Source organism: Seriola dumerili, unplaced genomic scaffold (assembly GCF_002260705.1).
Source record: "Seriola dumerili isolate Sdu_G_001 unplaced genomic scaffold, Sdu_1.0 BDQW01000202.1, whole genome shotgun sequence".
In the NCBI taxonomy this organism is placed as follows: Eukaryota; Metazoa; Chordata; class Actinopteri; order Carangiformes; family Carangidae; genus Seriola; species Seriola dumerili.
This window is the reverse complement of record NW_019174457.1, coordinates 401,469-422,665: the sequence shown is the minus strand read 5'-3', so window position 1 is coordinate 422,665 and position 21,197 is coordinate 401,469. Positions and strand designations below refer to the sequence as shown.

Here is a 21,197-nt window from a genome sequence, read left to right as displayed (position 1 = left end):
CACATACCTCTCAGTGCTCTGCCAAATTCATGAAATGTAACCAATCTTCAGCTGAATGCTTCACATGTTCTTTGCCTCAGCTGAACAAGACAAGGATTTTGGGTGGTGAGGAATACCTGAACGCCACGAGGGACGTGAGCTGTCATGACACATACGTGTAAGTTGAAATGTCTTGTTTTTATTTCAGGGTACCTGCCTGTTGCTGTAGGCTACAATGTCTGTGTAACAAGACGTCTCCGCTCCTCGGGGACAACAGAGACACTGTTGGTCCTCTGAACTTTAACATGGACTCAGTGTTGCATTGCATCAATTTTTTAAGTTTTTGATTTATGCTTCTTTTTTTAACTCCCTGCTGCGTATATCACTGCAGAAGTTCATAGCAGCTCAAGCAGATATTTCTGTCAAGCTTTCTGTTCTTTATATGGCACATATTAATGTTTTAAACAATGAGCCTTTAATTTCAGAAACCGTCGAATTTTGCATGGATGAAATGACAACTGCTGCTGGAATATTTTATCATCTATAGCTAGCTGATTTATTCATCACCTCCCTACTGAAAGTGCTATGCAATGTTTTCATGTTTCCAGTTGATTCATTTCAAAACTGGAATCACTTAAAGGGGCTATTTGTAAGTTTTCCCTCCATCTGAACATTGTTTAATACCAGAGGTTAAAATACGTCGTCTGAGCAGCGCTACGTCTTCTGCACAGATTGGAGCCTACAGTGACTCGCTATCGGAAAGTCACAAGACGGGTTAGCGCACTAAGACGTGAAAGAGACAATATTTGTGTTGCCTTGCCAAGTAAACAGCTGCTAATGCTAACGTTGGCTAGCATTAGCAAATAGCTCCTTTTAAAAGTGTCTTCAGTGTGCACTTAATGACCGTTTGCTTACGTACTCGTTTGTATTTTCAAATAGTATGTTTTCCTTTTCAACGTTAAAAGAGAAAAGGCTTTAAGGAGTAGGTTTAACTGATGTGTTTGGGGTAGCACTGGCTGGAGTTGTTGGACTGTAAACAACCTCAATAAAGAGGAGGACAGACCTGCTAATGTCAGCCCAGGACCAGCTTCCAAACCAGAGCTGTGCAAAATAAAAGCTTATTCTATTACTTGCCATATTGATCTCATCTGTAAACTAAGCTAATCAATAACAAATGAGGGCTGTGCTGACTGAATAAACACAAAACTAAATCATCTGAAAGGCAGAGTGTGAGAGTGTTTTGGATTCTTCGCCATAGATGGTTAAAATTACCAAAAAAGATGAGGCTGCAATGAGCCACAATGAATCTGAGGACTTACCTGCTAGCTGCAGCCCAAGGGGAAAAGTGACAGCCCTATTTTAAATAATGGATGAGCTAGTCATTAACTGGGCTCTTTTAACACGACCCTGCAAACTAATCATATGCTCCTTGGCCTTGAAAGTAGCACTACTAAACCAGTTAACTAGGCACGCTAATGTCTCATGATTGTAGAGCAGATAAACACACTGTTTACACCATTCTTACACTTCTGCTCTTGTGTTTTTTTCGGTTTTTGGAAAGGCTAAGACAAAATAAACCACCCTCATGCTCTTTAAATGTTGTGTATCACAGCTTCAGCATGTAGAGAAATCCACAGCTTGACAGGCGAGCTGAGCGGTCTGGAGAACAGTAAATTGAGGTTTAAGTGACTTGCTTAAGGGTCCATCAACAACTCATTTGCTTGTTGAGTGAAGAGATTTTCTTCTGCCTCAAATTTTAAGTTTTTAACCGCGTAGCCCGGGGATTTGAGCAAATGACTGCTCGGTCTATAGTCCCCCACCCCCCACCCTACGAGTGGGGATGAGAATCCTGTCTGTCCCTCACTGTCAACTCCATTATTTGTCTGGGGTGAAGACCAAATTGTCTAACATGGCAAAGAAGAGACGAAGTTGCCAGGAGATGGTGAAACGCACAACAACATAAATAATCAAGTGTTCCTTAGACATTTTTTCTTAGAAGTAATTAAGAATTGAATGGCATCTCCAGAAAAGGGGCTGCACTCTGGGAGCCGCAACGGATATAAAGCAAATTAAAAGTTTACTACAGAAAGGAAAACTCGACACTAATTAAATGCCGAAGAGGCTTGTTGGAGTAACGGTGAGTTCGGTTACACTGTGATGGCCGGAGGGCGGAGCATGAATAGTGGTGAAGGTGACCAGCTGATGTGGTTCGTATGGTCGAATATGAAGTTTGAATATGAAGATGATCAATAGGGACGGGGGGGGGGGGGCACAGGATGGGTTGAGCTGAATGATGGATCTGAAGTGTGTAATTACCCATCTTAATACCAGCACGTTATATATCTGCTAAGCAGTTCATGTCCAGGGGGGAAACATCGGAGCCATCAAATAAGCATTGATGAGCAAGTGGAAAGCGTCCTTGATCGATCAGCCTTTGCCCACCCAGGAGACAACAGTGGAACTGCGACAGAGTGCAATGGAAACGGGTTTAGAGAATAAATCGTTACACAAAGAATGTGACTTTAAAATCCACTCAAGCTTCTGCACCGATGAAAAAATGAAAACGGCGGCAGACGAAACATCAGATGAGGAGACTGTGACTCTGTTCTAATATTTGCATATTAGTAGTGGATGGAAATGCTTGTAAATTCACATTTCCTTTGCTCATATTGGTCATTTCTATTTTTAATTAACCAGAAATGAGAAATGAACCAACAATGGAGTCAATAAACTAAATAAACTAAACTCTCACCGGTGTTACTGAAATATTGTTGATATTTGAAGTTAATTCTTGAATTTGGAAACGGCCGCCGAGAAAATAAAACATGGAGCTGATGATTTGACAATGTCACGTTCACGACTCCCAGCAGTCACTGGACGTCAGTGTGACATGACGACACTAACATCGGTCAGACATTTAATTGTGGTTGAAAATGAAAATGGGGTTACAACCCAACAATGGCTAACTGACAGTTGTGAGGTTGAGTAGACGTTGGGCTTGTCCTGACGTTTCACTGCCACCGCCCATAAAAAAGAAAAAGAAAGAAAAAGAAAGATAGACATCAACTCCATGAAAACTCCACAAAAGTTGAGAACTGTGGTTAGATTGTCACCTCAGCTGTAATATTCTTATCATATTATATTACATCATCATTTATTCATTTACATTTTGGGGCATTTTTATTGAAAATCTTAATTTTCTCTTTAGTTTGCTTTTGGCCTTTTCTCCCCCCCCCCCCTTCCTTTCATAAAAGTGCTGAATATTACATTATTGTCTATTATGAACTTCTGCTGTGACATTTTAAAAGTGCCGTGGAAAACTACTGTTGTCTTCTGCTCTTTGCTTTGTGTAAAGAGAGATTACTGATTCTGGATTTCACCCCGTGGCCGCACCCGCCTAAATTACTTCAGTGGGGATTTTATTGATTTTTGACTTGTTTGTTTGTTGGCAGGTTGATTATTTTCACAGCTTGTAAGCGAGACACATCAATTTGACTTGAAGGTATGGACAAACAGCCGCTGCCTTGTAAAGTTCACCTCACCTTGGTTTCACTGCTGAACCTGCGGATTATCTTTGTTTATTTCGAGCCTGATACTTGCGATTTGAAATGTTACTCCTCCAAATGTGCCACTGCTCTTTCTCTTTCCTCTTCTTTTCTTAGAGATGAAAACCCTAAGACCACACGAGGACTCGCTTACTGCGGGTCCAGGCATCACCTGGCCGTTCCCTGTTGACGCCCATGACGGTACAAATGCGCAGCTTTGACGTCGACGCACGGATATAAGAGAGCGCTCGTGCGGGGAGGTGGAGAGAGTAGAGGAGGTGTACACACAGCTACAGCACACACACACACACACACACACACACTGACACACACACACGCACACACACATATATATATATATATATATATACCCAGCTGGCTGCTGCTGAGGGGCCACCTTCTCCTCCTCCTCCTCCGTCTGGAAAGAGCCGCGTCTCTCAACTCTTTCCGCGCAGCGCCGCGGCTTCTGCGCGTTGTTTGGAAACTCTTTCACTCTCTCTGCTCCACTTCTCGCCTCCAGTCGGACCCGCGCTTTCGCCGCGTTTAAGTTCCTGCCACATTATTGGTGCGTGAGCAAGTTTCCCACTGTTGTGGACACAGCGCCGCAGCGGCAGCACCATGGAGCCGTACACGGTCCCCGGAGCTCAGCTCTCCCTGTCCGACCTCTACTCCGTCATCCCCTTCAATGTCACCTTCCCGGACGAGGAGAGCGGCTTGATGGGCGACAGGCTGCAGAACTACACCGAGCAGCAGACTCCGGTGAGGAGCACCGGGGGTATAATCATTGCCATATCCATCACGGCTCTCTACTCCGTCATCTGCGTGGTGGGACTTGTGGGCAACGTCCTCGTCATGTACGGGGTGGTCAGGTAAACACTGTTTATTATACTCATTGAATTGAGCACGTTACTTGCTATTAATGTGTAATGAGGCTTGATGAGAGCAGCAGAAATATAATGTGAAATTCACCCACATGCACTCATGGTTTTTGTCACTGTTGTGCGCACAAGACCTTACAACACCCGGTGACCGACATCTGATGCTGATCTCACAGATTGAATCCACTTTGGGTGCATTTTTATCCACAACCTCGATCTTAATTTCATCTTTACCTCGCTCTTGGCTTTTTCCATTTCCCCTGTTTTCATAAAAGTACTGATTATAATCTCAAAACAATTATTTTAATCTAAATTAAGCGTTTGATGCCATGAAAAAGTGAGATTTCCTACAACCCTTTGCACAAAAAAAAGGGTCTATAGTCATATGAAGTTCTTGTTTTGTGGAGAAACCTGTAAGAATGAATAAAATGATCCGAAATAGACCCTCGCAGGATTCATGTGTTCTGATTTATACAAAATATTCCAACTAAATCAACATAAATTGAGCCACCTGAATTTTACAACCCTCTTGCATTCCTGGCTGCATCTGTCTCTGTGCATCCCAAACAGCTTCCTGCATAAAGCATGAGATTGTTCTGTCATTATTTCTGCACCAGGCAACAACATGGTTTATGTCAATGGGGAGGTGAGGTGGGGGGGGTCGGGGGTGGGGGGGTTGGTTGGTGGCGGTCGAACCTCTCTCGTCTCAGACGCAGTCCCTCCACTCAGTCTCAGTCTGACTCAGCTGCACCTCCGGCGCAGAGGGCTGAGCCTCCAGTCGCTCACTCAGATCTGTGATGGACACTCCACTGTTCACTGGGTTTGATGGGATTGCTGGTTCTCTCAGGGAGACGGGTCTTTACTTGCTCTGTAAATTAAAGTATACATTATGTGTTTGCCTCTGTATTTTGCCTGTAAACAGGAATGAAGGGGAGGATAAACCTTTTAAATTGAACGTTTTATCCTTTGGCTTGAATCTTTATGGAAAGCTTTGATAATGGGTTTAAACTCTTAAAAATGTAGGTCTGTAATGACAAAAAATGAGTTGTGCTTTTTCAAGAGGAGAAATCTATTCTGTCCATTAGTGGATGTTTGCAGTATAATCGTCTATCCAAGGTCGAAGCTCGCCTTTTCCCCTTAGGCTCTAAAAGCAACACAATAAAACCTACACCCACTTTGCCACTAGATACAAGCACCCTGTCATTTCCCAGGAAGCCTCCCAGCCCCCTAACCTGAACGCTTGTCAGGGAGAAAACGGCTTCTATCTTCTGCAGCAGCTTCTGCTCGTCCTCACTCATCACATCAATTACTTTCTAATCTCAAACATTCTCCAATATCACCTGAAGCATTAATTACTCCAGCTGGGCTGGAAAATTAAACATGCAGGTAGAATTCGTTTAAGATTCCCCAATTGCAGCAGGGGAGGATAAAATAGTTAGATGGAGGGGAAGTAGTCAAGGCCAGAGGTTGTTTTTTCAGCCGACAAACAGGACATGACAGTAAGATATAGTGTGGATGGTTGTTGGTATTATTTAAATGCATACAGTGAGGTGAGAAGGAGAGCAGCAGAGGGAGTGCAGACAGGGATAAAAGACGGAGTTGATTATCGGAGAAGGCCACCAGGAAGCCATCGTCGCCCAAAGTGGAAATCCTTCAATACCGAACAAAGAGAAATTCACAAATATATCCGGCTCTGCCCGTGAATTCCACTCAGGGGGAAGAGAAAATAAAAGGGCAAACCTGGGCACACAAGACAGAACATAAAGAGGGGAAGGAGGGTGGTAAAAGGGAGACAAAAGGAAAGGGATGGATGAGAGCTCGGAAAAAGGCAATGAATCAAATTGTGTGCAACGATTCGCCTGGCATTTTGTGTTTGTGTGAGTGAGAGGGCTCATCAGTGATGCCAGACCCCCCCCCCCGGAGAGGGAGAGAGAGAGGGAGGGAGGGAGAGGGAGAGAGAGGGAAGCAGGCTGAGCACATTAAGCATCCCGGTCAGAATGTATTATCTCCCGTGAAGCAGCTGTAAACTCTGGAGGGCTCGAGCTCGGAGGAGACACCCAAAACCTCTGACAGAGACATAGTGAGGTAATAACACCGATGAAGAGCTGGGTGAACACTGACTAACACGTGGTAATTACTCATCTTCCTTTAGTTGTTGAAAAGTTTGCACGCTGTTGATTTGATAGCCTATCAAAAGCCTTAATTAAAAATGAAAACTGAAATGTGTCAGGTGGGTTCACGCTGCTCGACACGCAACAATTTAACGTTTTAATCCTGAAGATTTCAGACCTGGCTGATGCAGCGACACCTGTGGAGACTGGTGGTAGTGGTGAATATGTGAGGGATAATACCCAGCATGCAGTATGTTCCACTACGATCCTGGAAAGTACAAGTTGCTTTAGCGGAGGGGAGTCGCAATCTACAATCTGCATCACGCTTGGATTTTATTGTGAAAGTCCTGACAGGAAGTTGTGATTCGTATCTTAGCGCCGGTATGAGGTGCTATATGTCGGTGTGTAGATCGGAGGGTTCAGTCAGTGCTGACCCCGCCCCCACGCCTCCCGTTTCCAGCTGTTTAACCTTTAACAATGGGCTGAACTTTTAAAATTAAATATCTAAATATAGAAACTTTTAATCACTGAAAAGTAGAGCGCATACCAAAGTAACATCGTCCACCATCTGAGATCTTCAGATGTTAGGAAGAAGCTGCCTCACTGTGGCTGATATTACTGAAGTCGTCCTCCTTCAGCTGATTTAGATGATTCACTCTAATATCAAACTAATAACCTCAGTGTTGCTGTTCATCACCTACAGTTTAATTAGTTTAATTGTGTCGTAGGTGTCTGGTTACACTGTCGGGTCAATTTGAGTTCATCTAACCCTTCCAGCCAATCGGAAATTGAGAATTCTCTGTTGCCATGGTGAAAGTTTTAACAACACAGGTCCCGCGGTTCAAATCCAAATTTACTTGTTTCACAAAACTTTCGACGGAAGTTTCACCGTCTAGCTTTTTTTTTTTTTCTTACAGCTTTCAGTGACATTTCCTGGTCTTCCTCAGTGGATGGTCCCATTATCACTGATCACCTGTTGTCACGTGACAGAAAAAGTTACCGAGTTGACATTGTTTAAAAACAGAAAATCATCTCATTTGAGAATCTGAAACAAGAGTATCTTTGGTATTCTGTTTGATAATTGATTTCAATAGTAATCAAATAGCAAAATTGATTATTTTTAACTCAATGTTTTTGAAGTAACTTTGATTTTAAAAAAAACAAAAGAAAAACCATTTGTTTGGCTGCCACATCAGCCGGCTCATAAATATAGCGAAGTCATAAATAGTCAGAAATGTTGGATATTTCCCTGCACTCAGAGAGACTCTCAAATGCACAGAAATCCCATTTTTAGCAGAGTGTGCATGGATGCTCATGTCAGCGTGGACTGAACCGTGGCGCTGAGAGCCCTCGGTGTGATTGCTGATGGAGAGGCTGACACTGACTCCTCTGGAGATGGTCCACTGTTGTGCAGGGTAGGTCAGAGGCATGAGGCCTCCGCTTATCTCCCAGCTACCCCCTACCTAGCCTCCCATTCCTTGATGCCACTTCTGTTAGATAAGAACCGGCTCAGAGCTTAGGCAATTTAATGTCAAGTGGCTTCCATTTGAAATCAGTTTGATGTGCAGCTACCGGACGGCGGGATTAGTTTATGAGAATATGGATTCTGAAATGCGCTGCTGCTTGTGGATTATTGTTCCCACTAAGAAAGCAGATATGGGACAACGTTCCCATGCAAACACATTGGTTTTTCTGAGATGGTAATATTTTGGCAAAAACAAAAGATAATGATAAAGCCTGATCCAAAAAAAAAATTTGGAGGAGTTTTGTTTCTTTAGGACCAAGTTGTGGAAATTTGGCCGAAAATATTGCAGCCCTTTGCCAGTAAGAGCGTGACTCTGTGTGTGTTTGTGTGTAAGATGCCAGACTGCCAGTCTGTTTATTTCCTGGGCTGAGTCAACATGGCCAGTGTGTCCTCACTGCTTGTCTTCTATCTCACCCAGCAGCATTTATGTCTGTGTGTGTGAGCGGTGTGTGAGCGGTGTGTGTGCGGCCTTCGGCCCTGGAAAAAAAACGGCAGAGTCGAGCTCACAAGTGTATGAGCACTGACAGGACTGATGTAGTCAGGCCAGGCAGTGTAACGCCAAACCACGTAGAGATAAAGGATGGAGACTGATCTCAAATGCAAATGCTAATTCTCGTTAGCTGAATGTGAAAGTATACGGAGGTCCAGAACCGACAAAAGGCAGTGAAAAAATAAGAGTGAAAGCTTTTTATCCATGTAGCTGATAAAATAAATTAAAACCTCATTTGTTTTTATTTATGTTTACTCCTCTCTTTCTCTTCCACTCCCTAATTTTGTTTTCAAGCTTTTCCTTTCTTGCCTCTTGGCACATTTTTATTCATTAATCTATTTTAAAACACTAATCAGAATAAAAAAAAGTTTATCACTTATTTCCAATTTGACTAAAAGAAAATGAGAGATGTATACTTAAAAAAAAATCATTATTCATTATGTGAAGTGCAGCAATCAAAGTTATTTACAAACTGCACTGAAGCTGGCAGCTGATAACACCGTGTGTTGCTCGCTGCTGCCTGACAGGAACAGAGACGTGATGGTGTGTTTGTGAAATTAGCTTTAGCGCCAGTTAACTTTGTTAGCATTAGCATGCCAGTTAAAATTATGTAGCTACTTTTAGGAAAGTTACAGCAGTATGATGTACATGGATGATAAAAAATACATACATACATTCTAACTGAACCTTAAAACTAAATCTTCTCTCCTAGTTGATTTGGCGACACCTGTGGTTACTGGTGGGAAAAGCAAATGCGGTTTAATACTACAGGCCACAGAGTTCTGGGCGACGCAAAACAAACTATTGTCGTTTTAACAAAGAAGTCAGGCAATCTTTGGCCTGTCTCCATCACTCTGTGAGCAGCTGTGATCTGATTTTATGCTGCACCCAGCATGAGTCCGAACAGCAGGGCTCAGTGAAAGGAGTTGGTTACCTACGCTGAGAAGTTGGAGGTGTGCAGCCTGTCCCCTGCAGCTCTTCATCTAACAGCTCACTGTGGCTCCGTCTCGTTCCATTACTCTGTGCAATATGTCAAAATGAGCCGCTGTCAGGGAAAAAAACGCCGACAAACGAACCATAGTTTGTTTTGTAGATGCATTTTCTTGATGAACAATAGTGGAAAGTGCTTAAATCACTGACACATTACATCTCCGGTGACTGTGACTCATAATAAAAGTCAACTTTTTAAGTTAAATGCTTTTAATGTGAAGCTGCAGCAGTAAGAAATGTTTGGTTTGCCGTAGCAGCAACTTCATGCAGCCACAGACGCCCAGTTCATAATCAGAGACGCAGGCTGACAAACTTTACTCCACAGCAATGTCTCAAAATGCAGCGCTCTCCCAATGGGCGATTCACAAGGACCTCTCGGTAGGAAACCTCCCTAAAGGGGCCCCGTTTAGAATGAAAACAATTGGGGTCGGTGGTTGGACGTAATGTACGCCGATCTTCGTCTGGCTGATGACTGGTTGACTTCACGTGCTGCTGCTCCGTCCCGCCCACTGAACACCGTCAGTGGAGAGAGCCACATCAGAGCTTCTTCACTGAGATAAGGTCTGTCCAAAAAGTCTCTAGATACGTCGCTAACTGCTTTTATGACAAAAAAAAAGCAGCTGAAGGGGTTTTAAAAGTTGCCAAGTCTAGCAAGAAAATTGCTCGATTGTCAACACTGCTCTGCAGGAATCTCACTCACCGACTCGAGTTGCAGTGATTGGCTGAGTAGAGTCACATGAGATGATTTGCGACACATGCATTGTTCTGTGCCTTTTAAAGGCTGGAAAATCTGAACTGGCTTCAAATAGAAACACTGTCATAACACTGACAACATCCTGGTCCTGCTCCCCACCTATCAGTGAATTGGCTGTATATGGATACGCCCATCTCATTATCTTATAATGATTGAACATGTGGTAAAAATAGAGACTAGATAAATGACTGAATGTGTGCCAACACCCAAAAAATAAGAAATCTAATGAGTTGAAACAAATGAAGTATTATTTTTAAAGGAAAGGTATAACACTTTATATTTCTTTATAGACTACCTTTTATTTATCTAAATATAATATATTAGTATCAATATATTTATTTGTGTATACAGCAATGTCTTGACACATCTGATACTTGACCTTTGACCGCCTTTTGTCAGTTTCAGGACTCTGAACACATCTGTGTAATACTCCTGCCTCTGGCTGCTAAGTGGGGATTTACATAGTGCCGAGCTGGCAGCATTTGATTAATGGCAAACTGACTGATAAACCAGTAGTGATGGCCTCTGATCAATGGTTCTCCAACAAGGTGAAGAGGCAGAAATCGTTGTTCTTACCTATAGAGACCAGTGGTCATAAAGGTCAATACTTTACACTGTGATTGGAGGCTGTTCATCACTGATTGTCTAGAGATGGAGGCCAGGGATCCCTTTGATGGTCTGAGGTTTCTTTTTTTGGGGGGGGGGTGGTGGTATAGGATTGAGGTCCACTCACCTCAGTGCTTGTTTACTCATGGGAGGAATAATGTGGCAGTTTTGCCGCAACACTCTGACACTGTGTGGGTTCCTATCTTGGCGGCTTGGATTTGGCAGAGGGGGAAAGCGATTTCTTTTGAATCATGGTTCAGTTGTGAAAGTGACTCTGACAATGAACATAATCCTATTTTCGTGTCAAAAGTCGAGCTTTAGGTGCTGAATCAAAGGCTTCAAAGAGATTGAGATACAAAACTAAATGGAGAGCAGCTTTTGTTCGCAGTATGAGACTATAAAGAGTTTTGACTTTGTCTCATAAGATGGTTTTTGATCCGAAACTCCGCCTGGTATTTTTCCTGTCTCTGACTGATGTCATTTATGTCCATGTCTACCTTTTCTCTGAGCAAGAGTTTTATGTTTTTCCACGGGTTCAAAGCTTCACAGTGATATTGTGCTTACTTCACAGACAGCCCTTACATAATTATCAAAAGCTTACTCCTGTCTTTTGTTGGAAGTGCAACCTAATACAGGCATTGGATTATGATGCTCGAACATACATGGGAATGTTAAGACGCAGCAGTTTCTTTTCGTCTTGATTGCACAATTAAAAACTTAAAATAAAGCTGAATTAATTTAACAGAGTGGAGGCCTTGTGGAGGTGTGTAGCAAATCCCCATTGAATTGACATTACACCAACACGCCTCCCTAGAGGAGCAGGGGAGAGCTGAGCTGGAGGCGGAGGGAGGTTAACGTAGGGTGTGAGGTAAATTTGAGTCAATAATCACACTCCTTCTCGGAGTCTTAGCTCAATCGAATCCTCACAGGCAGACATGAAATATATTGATATCAGTCAAACATGCTTCATTCTTCCTGGAGATATTATTATGTCTGATGTCCATCATGAAGAAACATCCATTAATCTGATTATAAATGAGGGGAAAATGACACTCTGGACCTTTCTTGAGCAACATTAGATTTTTAGGTTTTCTTCAAAGTGATCCAGTAGTAGTTGTCAGTATATCCACAGTCCATGGATATACTGTATGGGTGCATTACAAACAGGGACTACTAATAACTAATTAGGTGTACTTTTCATGATACCAACTTCAGGGAAGCAGGAGAGCACTTCCAATACACTGAGCCTTGCCTCCATTACAGCAAATAAACTACTTTCATTACATGTATCATTAAAATAAAGGAGGAGCTAAAGAAACCAGCAGGTCTGAACAGCGAGTAAACAACAGAAACACCAACAACCAGCAATGAGACAATACACTTGCTGCAGTATAGCAATAAAAGCCCTGCTAAGAAATGAAAGGTTTCTGCCCACTGAAACGCTAGAGGCCTTTTAATTTGAAATGATTACAGGAAGTGTTGAGTTTGTATAAGACATTCTGTCGTATCGAACCTTCTCTCTGGGTAATCATTTCTTAAGTTAATAAAGCTTAAATCACAGCACAGCCTTTGTCTTTAATTTATGTGATTGATGATTTTGTCAGAAGACGTCGTGGTTATGAAATCAGGATTTGACCACAGGCGGTCCAGGCACGTACTAGGTTTTGACCTAGTCTTGTTTTGTCATTATATTGGTTCATAAAAGGGGCTTTATGTTGGTTTCTATCAGATTAACAGAAATGTTTCTGACTTTTTGACTCTCCTTGAGCTGAACAGAAGAGACACATACGGTACTGATTATGTCAGAGAATAATGTCTTAGCTGACAGCGAATAATGGAATAACTGATGGGAGTCTGACAGCAGACATAATTACATTTTCAGATGCAGCCACAGCCATTTACATTAAACTGATTTATTATATCAGACAAAATTTTTATCAGCCCAGTTCAGTCACCAATATAATATAAATGGACCAAACTCAGGAAAGTGTTATCTGATGACATTACCAATTGACCTTGTGTATAAACTCAACACTTTGCAAAACTCAGACAACTGGAAAACAGGAAATAGGATTGACTCGTATGAGCACGGCATGAAGAGCTAAGAGTCCATTTTTCTGAAATACCACAGTGAGTCAAAATCTTACAAGGTCATACCATCAATCAACTGAAATCGATCAACAGGTTAAGGTAATTCCTCAATCCACTTTTTTTCCATAAAATCCATAAAGCCCTTACAAAGTGGTTTCTTTTTTTTTCTTTTTTTTTACGTGCATTTTTAATTTGGAAAAAGCTGTTTATCTTGATGCCTCCAACTCTTAACATTGAGATAACACTGGTGGATGAAAATTCTGTCTGGCGACATCTGACCATGTGCCTTGTTATTTCCTCGTGCCACATATGGGATGGGATCGTACACAACATAACAAAAGCTTAAAAGATACTTTAACATGCCACAGTTAAATCCCCCTTTCAGTACCATGGATAGCTCCACTCGGCCAGGCGTGCCAAGACACTTATTTATAAACTTCAATATTTAATAGAAAATAATCTCACAAAGCAAAAGCAGAATGTGCTGTCACCATAAATATAAATAGGCTATAGGCAATGACATTTAAAGTCCATTTCTGATTTTATTGTTGTCTTCATTCATAGTTTGACTGGCCATCGGGAGCAATCAGGAGAAATCCTGGTGGGCCACTACATCGGTGGGTGGGTCAAAAGAAACCCATGAACTCTCTGTGCTCCTGTCATTCATTCATTCATTGCTGTGCGCATTTCCCCGGACCAGGCTCACATATGTAATCAACCCCTCACCGAGGCGACCCGAGCTATCACCGCCACAAATACTTTGGGGGTGGGGGATGAATTTTGTCCCCCCTGTGGATAGAAATATGTCAGCAGAGCCAGGGATATATAGAGACGAGGAGGATAAACTCATGCTGCCTGTCATATCATGTGCATGCCTATTTAGCATAATTTACATTTCTGCCACTTTATTAATTTCAGCAATATAATCATGCTATTGTCAACACTTTGTTGGCACAATGGTGGCATGAGCCTCTACAGCTCTTGTTGCTGGCAGTCACCCAGCAGCCCTGGCTTCCCAGCTCCTCAGGAGCTGCCAGGAAGCAGAGCTGCACCTCCAATTCACTGAGCCTGACCTCCATTACAGCAAATAAACTACAATTATTACAGGAACCATTATCACTAAAGGAGGCATAGGAATAACTAAACATCCCACACACTCAGCAAGAGAGAGCAGGAGAGAGAAGCCATCAGTAATTGTGAAGCAAAAGAAACTAGCAGATCTGAAAAGCATGTAAACAACAGAAAAGCCAGCAACCTGAAGTGAGACTACATGTACTGCTGCACAGTAATAAAACCCTTGTTAAGCAATAAAGGGTATCTGTCAACTGAAACGCTAGGGGGCTTTTAATTCGAAAGAGTTATAGGATGTGTAGATTTTGTATTTATGTGTAATGCAGTAACTTTAATCGGGCAAATGGGAGAGAATCGATACCAATATGACCAATTATACATATGAAACAGAGGGAGTTAGAAATAAAGGCTTGTCCAACAGTCCAACACTTGGTCCACCAATGTTGTAACTTCATCACTCAACTCTGCCAGTCAGTCAGTCAGTCAGTCAGTCAGTCAGTCACAGACATTTGCGATTATAGGGCTGGCCCAGTTGTTGCAGTCCAGCCAATAAAAAGAAAAGGCTGTTTGGTCATCAGAAAAGCAGGTAACTTGATTTACCCATCTGTTCTTTGTTTTAGTGTCAATTAAAAAAAAATGTTTCTTTCTATTGATCACTCCCTAATGTGGTCACTTCGCCACCAACACCCTTATTAACAGCCCCTGTGAAAAATGACCAGGAGAAAAGTCAATACACATCTGGGTGGGTCTATTCTAATGGAACAAAACAATAAAAATTGAACCACTAATTTGAATGTTATTTTTTTCTCTTTTTTTCCCCCATTAAAATGTCAGATACATCAGGTCATGATGCAATCTGCTATCTATGTTCATTCAACTAATTCTTTAACATTCAAAACTGCAAAATAGAAGAAATTATATATATATATATATAATTTCTTCTATTTTGCAGTATATATATATATATATATATGTATATATGTCCAATTCCATATGGTTTCAGGATACTATATTCATGTATTCATGAGCACTTTAATATGTATTATACAGTATATCTTAATGAAATTTTGCACCTTCTCGTACCTTATTTTTGCCCTCGCCCACCTTTGGTCGGTCCGCAGTGCACAGAAGTCGGATTGTATTTGGATGTAGTGATTTATTGCCTAGAAAACTAAATCATCTTAGATATATATACATAATGAAAACAGCTTGCGAGGTTTCTGATGAGAGACGTCTGAGTGAAAATAAGCTTCATGCCCCATAGAAGAATTTCTGACCCCAATAAGCTGTTAATATACCAAACAAAATGACTTCAGGGCTGATGACCATTACTTTTTTTTTTCTTCCAATACGTGACCAAAATATCTTCATCTCTCTCAAACACACACACATACACAAAGAAAAATGTACAGTCCCATGTTAAAAGCAGAATCCTTCTCATAAAATATATATGAACCTCAGTTCAGTTCAGTAGCAGTATAGTATATTCTTTTCGCAGTTCTCTGGTGCTTTCCCTGGAAGTAGGCTGCTTGATCAGAGGACAACAAGCCAATTGAAACCATTAACTCAAATCACTCATTTGAAAAATAAATAAATAATATATCTAAGCTGTGAGGAACTAGCATTCACAGCTCTTCACTGCACGTCTATAGCATGAGGGAATTAACTCTTCATCTAAGCCATACTTTAAAATCCCCCATATCCCATAACAGACTTTCCATACCCAGCTGCTCTCATTACCGCTGCTGCTTATTGCAAACTCTCTCTCTCTTTCTCTCTCTCTCTGCGATCGCAACCAGGTACACCAAGATGAAGACGGCCACGAACATCTACATCTTCAACTTGGCTCTCGCCGACGCCTTGGCCACGAGCACGCTGCCCTTTCAGAGTGCCAAATACCTTATGAACACCTGGCCGTTTGGGGAGGTCCTGTGCAAGCTCATTATCGCCATCGATTATTACAACATGTTCACGAGCATCTTCACCCTCACCATGATGAGCGTGGACCGCTACATCGCCGTGTGCCACCCGGTCAGGGCGCTGGGGTTTCGTACGCCGGTCAAGGCCAAGCTGATCAACGTGCTCATCTGGGTGCTGTCCTCAGCGATTGGGGTTCCCATTATGGTCATGGCTGTGACCAAAGTGGCTGATAATGGTACTGTTTTGTCTTTCATTTTTATTTAAAGTCTTAATGTTTGGTGCAAGTGTTAACTGTCCTCCAGAACAGACGTAGTTAAACAGTTTAAAAGATCCTTAAGACCTTCACGAGATGGTACACAAAAGGAAACAAAGAATAATGGTGATTATGAATCGTAGTCCCTAACCATGACCCCAAACCATCGACTGTGGAGGCTCAGAGTGAGTCGTAAAACCTCTGAAACATTTAGACCACTAGATCCTAAAAACCCTCCTTTGAAACCAAACGTTTCAAGGTAGTTCCTTCAGGGGGGGGGACGCACTACTTTTCCTACTCAGCCAGAATTCACAAAACCTCACATATGCCCTTCTTCTGTCTCTGCTTTGAAGAGGGAAATACTTATTAATTAATGTTTTAAAGGAGCAAAACTGTGTCTATAGCAGGTAACTGAGTCAGAAAAAAAACCAAAAAAACAGCCCAGTATTCCTAGTGATTGTCATATCAGACAAATCGCACGATTTACATTCAGAGCCAGTACTGGAGGCGGTGTTCCCCTTTATGTAGAGAAGTGTGAAGCAACTCCCAGATCACACATATAGGCACTAGAGGCCCCCCCACTGTGATTCAACACTCAGAAGTCGTCAAAAACCTTGAGATGCTACAAAAGGCACCAGACATGTGGGAGGGACAACTCTGAAGCAACAAATTGTTCTTGTTCTGTTTGCGTCCGGAAAACAGAAGAACAGCTGCTTTCTACTGCCAGCTCCACTTTGTAACTGTACTTAAAAGTTAAGTGGACGAGAAGCTGGATCTTACGCTTCCGAATTAAATAAGATATCATTTTAATGAGGGGCTACGACTTGATGTGCACCCAGTTTAGCTGCACCGGGGGAAATAACTGTCGACTTAGGGCTGCGTGTGGAAATTATATCCTTAACATTTACCATAAATGAAAGCCTCAGGCTGGTGTGAGACTGGAGAGAGCCAGCTACTTTATGGGTGTCTGGCTGAGGAAGTCAGGTTGGTGGATGGACATCGTAAGCACAGTCAACCTTCATTTGTAAGCCTGGATTTTGCATCCTACAGACCGACTGTATGCACGATCGTTTCCTAACCTTAACCTGTTGCTTAATTGTCAAGGAATGGGCCGGTATACTCAAACCAAAGTTGCTTGTCCGATGGTCAGACAGCTTAGGAAACGTCTTCCCTCCGAAGCTTTTTGACGACAGATTTCGGAGGCAGTTACACAGTGATTGACCAGGTATGCAGAGGTGGCAAAATTTGTGGTATTTGAGTAAATCCCTTAAGCCCCGTTTTTCCATTCTTTACACAACTACCCCCGTCACTTTTTGTGCCATAATATGAATGCCTTCCAGGAGAGACTGAAATACGTGCCATTATATATAATCTCCTCTCGCTCTGACAGCCAGCTTTTCACCTGGCCTTTAAGTGTGGCTGTTCAGAGGAAGTATGAATACTTTGCTTTCCATCACAGTCAGATGACACATGGTACAAGGTAGGTCTTTTCTAGCATTACCCAGCCCTAACCATCCATTAGCCACGGTGTCATTCGTCAATCATACCATTGATGCACAAAGGTTTAAAATGTCACAGAGGGTAATCAAAATGTTCCCTCCTGGTGATAGGATTAGAAAATCTCCTCGCACATAATATATTCTTGATATTCTTGACAGTTGTCACAGTCGTACTCCGGGCTGAAGTGTGCATTTTTAAGTACACGTGTTCCTCTGCAGCTTTAGCTTTTTAAATCCACAAAACATTATCTTTCTAAACCTGCTTGATACTGTAACCCTACATTGACTAATTCTGTCTAATGCTACCTGCCCTCTTCTTCCAGGTAAAACCATGTGCATGCTGAAGTTCCCTGACCCTGACTGGTACTGGGACACAGTGACGAAGATCTGCGTCTTCATCTTTGCTTTTGTGGTTCCCGTACTGGTCATCACCATATGCTACGGCCTGATGATCCTTCGTTTGAGGAGCGTTCGTCTGCTCTCGGGCTCCAAGGAGAAAGACCGCAACATGCGCCGGATCACCCGCATGGTGCTGGTGGTGGTGGCCGCCTTCATCATCTGCTGGACCCCGATCCACATCTTCATCATCGTGAAGACCATGGTGGAGATCGACACCAGGAACCCCCTGGTGATAGCCAGCTGGCACCTGTGCATCGCCTTGGGCTACACCAACAGCAGCCTCAACCCTGTGCTCTACGCGTTCTTGGATGAAAATTTTAAGCGATGCTTCAGAGATTTCTGCCTCCCCTGTCGGACCCGCGTGGAGCAGAACAGTCTGACCAGAGGCCGCCACACCACCAGGGAGCCCGTCTCCATCTGCGCTCCGACAGAAGCGGTGAAGAAGCCGGCATGACTAGGCATGGACTGGGTCCCCCACAGCTCTCGCTCGAGGAGGATCCAACAAGATCTGCAGTCGGAGGTAACGCAGATCTCCACGACAGAGTTTTAACATGTCCTCACAAGAAAAGCAAGTCTCAAAATACAGTGATATCACTTAATCTCTCCAGTTTGGCTGACATACTGGAAATTCAAAGGAAAAACGCTAAAGATGATGGGAAATAAGCTTCAACCTGATCACACAGTGGAATCTTATTTCACACAGGGAATGTGATGAGTTACAAAGGCAGTGACAAGAGATGAGGAGAATGTGAATTTGATAAAAACAAGGTTACAAAACAGAAAATCCCCAGCTCACGATTTACCCAAAGGACCAAGGGCGCGAGAGTACAGGACGTTCTGATGATGCAAAAAAGGACAAAGAAACAGCCGCAGGTTTCTGTATTGTCAAGCAAAGAACGCCTCATTCAGGCACGACCCATTGTGGTAGAAAAGACGGGCTGAATAATGTGCCACAAAAGAATGAAACGACGGGCCTTTTCAAGTCGAACTTTGAATCAAATTAGATTTTGGTGTTTTTGAAAGAGAGAGAAAACTTTTTTCGTCTGTATCTTTAAAGTCCATGTAAAAAAAAACAAAAAACAAATGAGCCTCGCAGAGCAGAACCATACCGCATATCCACCGACAGCTGGATGATGGGTTACAGCACAACAAGTTCATCCACTCTCTATATGGAGAAGTAGGGATTCTGTGTGACTCAACCTTTTTTTTTATTTATTTATGTACTCTTTTTTTCTTTTTACAGTAAAATGAGACACTTGTCTTTTGTTTTTTGTTTTTCTCTTTAGACTGATGGTCAGAGAAAGAGAGAAATTTGTGGCTTAATGTTCCACGGATTTGGAAAAAGTGTCTCAAAAGGCATGAAATCATAATGAAGCCAACTTATGTGGGAGTTTTCTGCTCACATGGAAAAAAAATTCACAACAGCATCAAACCATTGATGCTTGGATTTCTATGGACTTCTTTTCAGCTACTTGACTTTCATAGAGGGCTGTTGAGCCCTCAGAGAGCCTCTGAGCAGAGTCACTGCAGAATGATAAACCTGCCACCGAAGAACCCTGCAGGCGGCCGCCACAACACTTCACTCTCCTCGCCAGTTTATCGTTTAAAACAAATGTAAAGTCGAAGACAGACGCCTCAGCTCCGACTGAGAGCAGCTCCGTCACAGTGTAGATAAAGACGCCCATCCTGATGTCGACGGATAAACCGCTTCAAAGAGATTATTGATCTGCTTTTTAAATTAGCAAAAAAGCCTGTCATCTGTCGCGTTAAATATCTGTAGCACATTTAAGACACATTGAATGGCATTAGCCGGAGCGCTACATTATTCTGGTTAATGCTGGGTAATTTATTTACTCCCAGCAGATCTTGACACCAATAAAATTGAAGACATCAATCAGCGGACGCCAAGACGTTCATTCCCATTTCAGTTTTGCATACCAGATGAGGTATGTCTGCAGTAATGATGCGGAGTTGATCCGAATCTCATGGGGAACTACTTCGAGGGCTTAATATATGTTGACATGTAAACATGTCGTAATGTACCACGGTTTTGATTAATGTCTGAATGTCACCTTCTTAGAGATGTAGACCAGATAAAACACATCAAACAGAATATAAATCAATGACAATGAATAATGAAATGGAAAAAAACTTCATACATGTGAATTTGTAGATAATATAAAGCTTTGGCATTTGAGCAAATTTGGCTTCGGCCACCGTTAAAATGACTATGAGGTGTACCTGTGATTCTTTATGCTTTGTTTACACTCGAGGATTTCACCACGATGATTTCTGGCTCACGCAGCTCACATGAAAAGAGAAGGGAGGACGACAGTCGGGCACTTGGGGATGGATTTCTGCTCTGTTTACAGATTCAGCTATTTGCTTATGGGGTTGACTGTAGAGTTACCCACAGAGACTGAGATAGAGACAATAAATATTGACTTTACTGTGTGCAGTAGGAGAGTGACATTTTTGCAGTGTAATACATTCCTGAATATTTTTCTTACAATGACGGTGGTGATTTCAAGTGTACTGTAGTGTATATATTACCGCTCTCTGCTTAGCTTTGACCAAGTGCTGCATCTGTCAGGTGTGCAGGATATCTCTCGTTATTTTTGCAAAATCTAGATATATTAAGGGCAGAATGTATAGAATTATTTTATTTGGGGAAATCATCAAAATACTTCCAGTAAACTGATGGTTTCAAATAACTGTAATAAGGATCAAAGTTAAAGCGTGTGGGTGTGTGTGCATGGACTTTCATTTTCATTATCACATGGGGACGAGGAGTGAATTGTAATTTTTTCTCCTTGTTGATACTTTGCTGTTCAAATTGAAAACATAGTTTGTTTTTGTAATTGTTTGAATTTTTCTCTGCAAGTTTGAAAAGGAGCAATCAGTAATTTCAGACGGTAACCAAGTAACGCAGGTATCCAGGTGTCGCTGATTAATGTTGGACATCCAGTCTTGGCTCGAGCAGTCTGTTCCACACCTGAGGCGTTTCAATTATAAACCCCGCCTCCTGGATGCAACACATGACCTCTGACCTTCACCCATAATGAAATATGGAAGAGCAAACAGCA

General features: G+C 42.3%; 1 protein-coding gene across 1 annotated transcript; it reads left to right on the top strand.

Moving 5' to 3' along the window:
* The first annotated feature begins 4,016 nt into the window (after positions 1-4,016).
* LOC111228164 (delta-type opioid receptor-like) lies at positions 4,017-19,260 on the top strand. Its single transcript, XM_022753966.1, has 3 exons — positions 4,017-4,393; positions 15,840-16,195; positions 18,036-19,260. Exons 1-3 carry the CDS (start codon positions 4,143-4,145, stop codon positions 18,563-18,565), a joined length of 1,137 nt encoding a protein of 378 aa, XP_022609687.1. The 5' UTR covers positions 4,017-4,142; the 3' UTR covers positions 18,566-19,260.
* The last annotated feature ends 1,937 nt before the right edge of the window (positions 19,261-21,197 follow it).